The sequence below is a fragment of the Pezoporus flaviventris genome, unplaced genomic scaffold, assembly GCF_033815535.1.
Source record: "Pezoporus flaviventris isolate CSIRO_AGI_PZ_B2104156 unplaced genomic scaffold, CSIRO_AGI_Pfla_v1 ptg000069l, whole genome shotgun sequence".
NCBI lineage: Eukaryota > Metazoa > Chordata > Aves > Psittaciformes > Psittacidae > Pezoporus > Pezoporus flaviventris.
This window is the reverse complement of record NW_026892617.1, coordinates 880,487-885,581: the sequence shown is the minus strand read 5'-3', so window position 1 is coordinate 885,581 and position 5,095 is coordinate 880,487. Positions and strand designations below refer to the sequence as shown.

The following is a 5,095-nucleotide window of genomic DNA, read 5'->3' as shown; positions in this document are numbered from 1 at the left end:
GTAACTGCCACATCTCCTCCATCACTGCGCCTGCCCAGCCGCCTAATGAGGGCCTTAATGAAGATTAGTGGTGGCCCCATGCTCTGCCCCACGCCGAGCAAGGCGGGGATGCTGGGGGCGAAGGGGACTGCGGGTCCATGGCCAAAACCCACGCTGGTGGGGGGCTGTGGGGTGTCCCCGTCTGCCCAGCGAGCACCAGCAGATGGGTGCTGCGTCTCTATGGGTGGGTGAGCGCGTGGGCTTCAATGTGCCTGCGGGAGAGAAGAACATTTTCACAGCGGTGGGTGGCTCTGTGTGTGTGCACCAGGCTGCCCAGCACCGCGAGCAGCCCGTGGGGCTGCCGTGCACCCCCTGCCCCACAGCCCAGCCCCACAGGACACATCCCTGGCAATGACATCCCCTCCTCATCACCTCCAGGGGATGAAGCCCCCCTCGGGTTGAGCCTTACCATGGAATGTTTGGGCTGGAAAGGACCAGCCTGTTCCAGTCCCCTGCCATGGGCAGGGATGCCTCACACTAGGCCATGTCACCCAAGGCTCTGTCCAACCTGGCCTTGGACACTGCCAGGGACGGGGCATTTACCACTTCTTTGGGCAGCCGGTTCCTCACTATGGGTATCACACATGGGGGGTATCCATCGGCCCCACTGACCCTACACAGGGAGAGATGGGGTCATCCCCATCCTACCCCAGTGAGTGGAAAAGTGCTGCCTTGGTGGCACCTGGGCTCGTTGTGGTAGGGATGAAGCTGGATCTGGGGCCTCTGTCCCCATTGCCCATGGGGAAGGAGCACAGCAGAGAGCCAGGGTTCCTGGCATTGCTTCTGCTTCCCCATTGCCCAGCCTCACCCATTGAGGGTCCAGAGCAGGACCCCGATCCCTGCATCACCCCTGGACCCCTTCCCCAGCTGCTGGAGGCTGGGAAAGCCGGGAAGCGCGGGGCCTCTCCTTCCCAGCTGCCCAGCCAGGCGTGAAATGGGCTGAAAAGAAAAGGGCTGGTGACGTTCCTGGGGCAGAGGCCGTTTGTCCCCCACTGCAGCCCCTGTGCGGTGCCGGTTCTTCCTCCCCATCCCTCTTTGCTCCCGTTTCAGAGCACCCGGCCCCATCCTGAGGGGTGCTGCTGGAGCCCCCCAGGACCGCGGTCCCACCACTGCTGTGGCTGGATGCAGGATGCGGATGCTGGCCTTGCTGTGCATCGCCAGCCTGTGGCTGGGGGCAGCTTGGGCTGTGCCAGCCAGGGAGGAGAGGAGGAAGGCAGAGAAGCCGAATGATGATCTTGAGCTCTACGACCCGGACAACTATGACCTGACATTGGACAACTACGGCGACATCATCGACCTGAGCAACTATGAGGAGCTCTACGACTACGGTGACTTTGCTCCAAAGGTGAGGGGGACCCGGGGCAGGTCTTCCCTGGGTGCATCCCAAGGAAGGGGCTTGTCCGAGGGATGCGGAACCAGCTTCATGCACAGCCCTACAAGCCCTGGTGGCTTTTCCGCCCCTGTTGCTGTGTTTGCAGGTCGAGGTTGGCACCCTGGCTCCTCGCCCCAAGAACCCCGTGGCTCTCCCAACCCTGGGTGCTGCAGCTGAGCCCATGAAGCCGCAGCCTCCGAGCCCCCCAGCACCCATCCCTACGCAGGGTGAGTGTGGAGGCCTGGGTGCAGCACAAAGGTGGGGTTTGGTTCCAATGGGATGCAGCCACACATCCCTGGGTGCTCTGGAGGAAAGGGAGCAAATCCTTTTGCCCCCAGCAGACAGCAGCAGTGATTTGCCCAGAGAAGCTGTGTTGGAAACAGGGGCTTGGAGCAAGCTGCTCCAGTGGAAGGGGTCCCTGCCCGTGGCAGGGGTTGGAGCTGGAGGAGCTTTAAGCTCCCTTCAACCCAAACCAGGCTGGGATTCTATGGCTTGCTCTGCCCAGGCAGCGAGGTGATGGGGTGAATGTTAGCAGGAAAGCTGCAGTGAGCCATTTCTGAGAAACAAGAGCTCCAGCAGCAACACTTTAATGAGCAGAGGCATTGCAACAGTCGGACAGAGTAGCAATTACATTAGTGACAATTAAAATCCTGTAGCGAGGGATAAATATCTTCATTCATTCTCTGTCACTCTGGACTAGGACAAATTAAGTGGGAGGCAAAGGGAAATTGTTGCCTTGCTGCTTTGAACTCCTCCACTAATGGATGCTGCATCTCATGGGGGCTGGGAAGTGGAGGGGGAGCCTAGGGAGGGGGGAAACACGGCTTCACCCCTCCTGCCACCCTGCCGGGACCCTCACACAGCCCAGACACGTGTTCGGATGGATGCAGAAGTGTTTTCCTTCCATTCTGTTTCCTTCTGTACCAAAACCCAGGGGGCTGAGTGAGCCCTGGGTACCACACTGCTGCGTTTGGCATCCTCACCTCTCCCCCTCTCCCATGGGAGGCATCTGGCTCTGAACAGCATCATTCCTTAGCAGCATCCTTGGCTGGGAATGTCGGTCCCTTGGTGAGGTGCCCTTGGCTGATGGAGGTGCTGGGGCTAAAGACTTGGTGTCCCCACAGCATGGGCACATCCTCCCATCTCCCTGCATGTCGGGATGCTCTGGGGGTGCTGTGCCATGCCAAGAGCTGCCCCTGCACCCGCAGGCCTGCCCAGCTGCCTTCTCTGCCTGTGCATTGGCACCTCCGTCTACTGTGACGATGCCGACCTGGAGCACATCCCATTGCTGCCACCAGAGACCACCTACCTCTATGCCCGCTTCAACCGCATCGGCGCAATCCGGGCCAGCGACTTCACCGGGCTCAGTACGTCCAGGTGAGGGAAGGGGGAACGAGTGCTTCCGCGTGGCTCCCTCTTCATCTCCTCCCTCCTGTCCCAGCAGAGAAGCTGAAGCGAATAGACCTGAGCAGCAACTTCATCTCCTGGGCGGATGTGGATGCTTTCCATCAGCTTTCCAGCCTGCAGGAGCTCCTCCTGCCCGAGAACCGCCTGACGGCGCTGCCCGAGCTGCCCCCCAGCATCATCCGCTTGGATGCTCGGCTCAACAGGATCCCCAGCGCCGGGCTCCGGCATGAAGCCTTCAGGGTGCGTGCAGGGATGGATCCGTGGGTTTGGCCATGCCAAGGGGTGGCAGGGATGGCGCTGAGGGCCAGAGCACGGTTTCATCTCTCCCCTCTTCCCGCAGGACCTGAAGCAGTTGCAGTATCTCCATCTATCCGACAACCAGCTGGACTATATCCCAGCGCCCCTGCCCCAGAGCCTGCGCTCCCTGCACCTCCAGGTGAGATGAGCCAGGGACCATGTCTAGCAAAGCCCATCACATCCTCATCCTCATCCTCATCCTCATCCCCTCTTGTGCCTTTGAACCTGATTTCGCCCTTTGCCTCCCTGGCCAGAACAACAACATCCAGACGATGCACGAGGACACGTTCTGTGACAGCCAGGACCACAGCCAGATCCGCAGGGCGCTGGAGGACATCCGCCTCGACGGCAACCCCATCAACCTCAGCCTCTTCCCCAATGCCTATTTCTGCCTGCCCCGCCTGCCCACCGGCCGCTTCTCCTGAGCCCCACGGCCCCATCCCCACCCCAGACCCTTCTGCCCCATGTTGGGGTTAAGGCACACATGTTTAACCCCAGTGTGAGCTGAGCCTCCGTGGACTCGGCTCTGGTGCACATGGAGCAGGAGATGGGCAGCTCTAATAAAGCAAAGGCTTTAAAAATGCATCCAGTGTCTAGTTCTCATCCAGCCCTGCAAAGATGGGGCTTCCCTGCGTCCCGCTTCCTCCTGGGGCCTTGGGAAGATTCCTCTGTGTGTGCTGTCAGGGTTTCCTGTACAGGGATTGGGATCTGCATTGCTCCAAAGGGGATGCTTTGGCCACATCAGGTTTGACCTGTGCTGTCCCCTCAGCGGTCCCCAGGCCCATCAGGGGGGTGTGTGGCTCTGGAGGAGGGTTGGACAGCCAGATGTGAGCTGTGGCCACTGCTGGGCTGTCCCCATGTGTTCCAAAAGAGGATGCGATAGGAAACCTCAGCACAGGGCAGCACAAGTCCTCCATCACCCCAGACCTCCTGCATCCCATGGACATGCTCTGCAGGGACCCCAGTCCCCAGAGGGAGCTGGCACCCAGGGGTGATCTGCAGCGTGAGCCTCTGCGTTCAGATCCCTGGGTTTGGGTCCACCTCAGGAGGACAGAAACCCTGGAGCAACACCGGAGCCTGCGAGCCATATCCAGCAGGAAAGGATCCCTTGGAAGGAGTTAGAACATCTCATCTCATCCCATCCCAGCTTCCAGCACCCGCAAAGAGCTGCCCAGTGGTGAGATATTTTAAATGTAATGCATTCATCCTCTGTATTTTTATTCCCCTGTCACAAACACGCAGCGAGGGATGACACATCCCCGGAGAATCCAGCATCCCCAACTGCAGCCACCCAGCTCAGCCCACATCCTCCAGGCCTGGGGCTGCAAACTGAGGCGGCTGGAAGAAACCTCACAAGAAGATCCAGCTTCTCCTCCCCGGGCTGCAAACGCTGCTGGATGCTCATCCCTGCGTGTGTGTGCACCACCAGCATCCCCTCGCCTCTCTTTGCCATGCAAAACCCACCTCAGACGTGGGTTACGTTGACCCAAAAGCCTCGGTAAATGGGGCTCTGGAGCTATTCCAGCCTTCCCTTTCAGGTTAAAGCACCAGGATTTATTGCCACTGTTGTCATCCCTGAAACAGCTCTATCTCTCCCTCCTCTCTATTCCCATATCCCTCTTCCTTTCCCCATCCATCCTCCTGGCACCTTTGCACTATCCTTTACCCCCGGTGAGCTCATCTGCTCCGGTGGGATGAAGGATTGCTGCAAGCCAGGCTCCAGCGGGATGGAATTGGCCGCCTTTTCCCACCGGCAAACCCTGGTCCTTCGCATTCATCCCACTAGATGGCAAGGCAGAGTGTTTGGGAAGGCCCGACTTCAGCTTGGGACTGCGAACTCACGCCCTGCTCTTGATCCATCTCCCTCCTGGGGTGGTTTGGGGCACGTCCATGCAGCTGGGGAATAGCCCAGGTGCTCCGTGTTGGAAAAGGATTAAAGGGAGCTGCAGAGGGGAGAAGGGTTTGCTCCATTGCAGCAAG

General features: G+C 59.6%; 1 protein-coding gene across 1 annotated transcript; it reads left to right on the top strand.

The window, feature by feature from the left end:
• Positions 1 to 870: 870 nt before the first annotated feature.
• On the top strand, positions 871 to 3,548 carry OPTC (opticin). The gene is made up of 6 exons (XM_061472004.1): positions 871 to 1,384; positions 1,518 to 1,638; positions 2,620 to 2,778; positions 2,856 to 3,058; positions 3,159 to 3,254; positions 3,370 to 3,548. Exons 1-6 carry the CDS (start codon positions 1,169 to 1,171, stop codon positions 3,538 to 3,540), a joined length of 966 nt encoding a protein of 321 aa, XP_061327988.1. The 5' UTR covers positions 871 to 1,168; the 3' UTR covers positions 3,541 to 3,548.
• Positions 3,549 to 5,095: the final 1,547 nt, after the last annotated feature.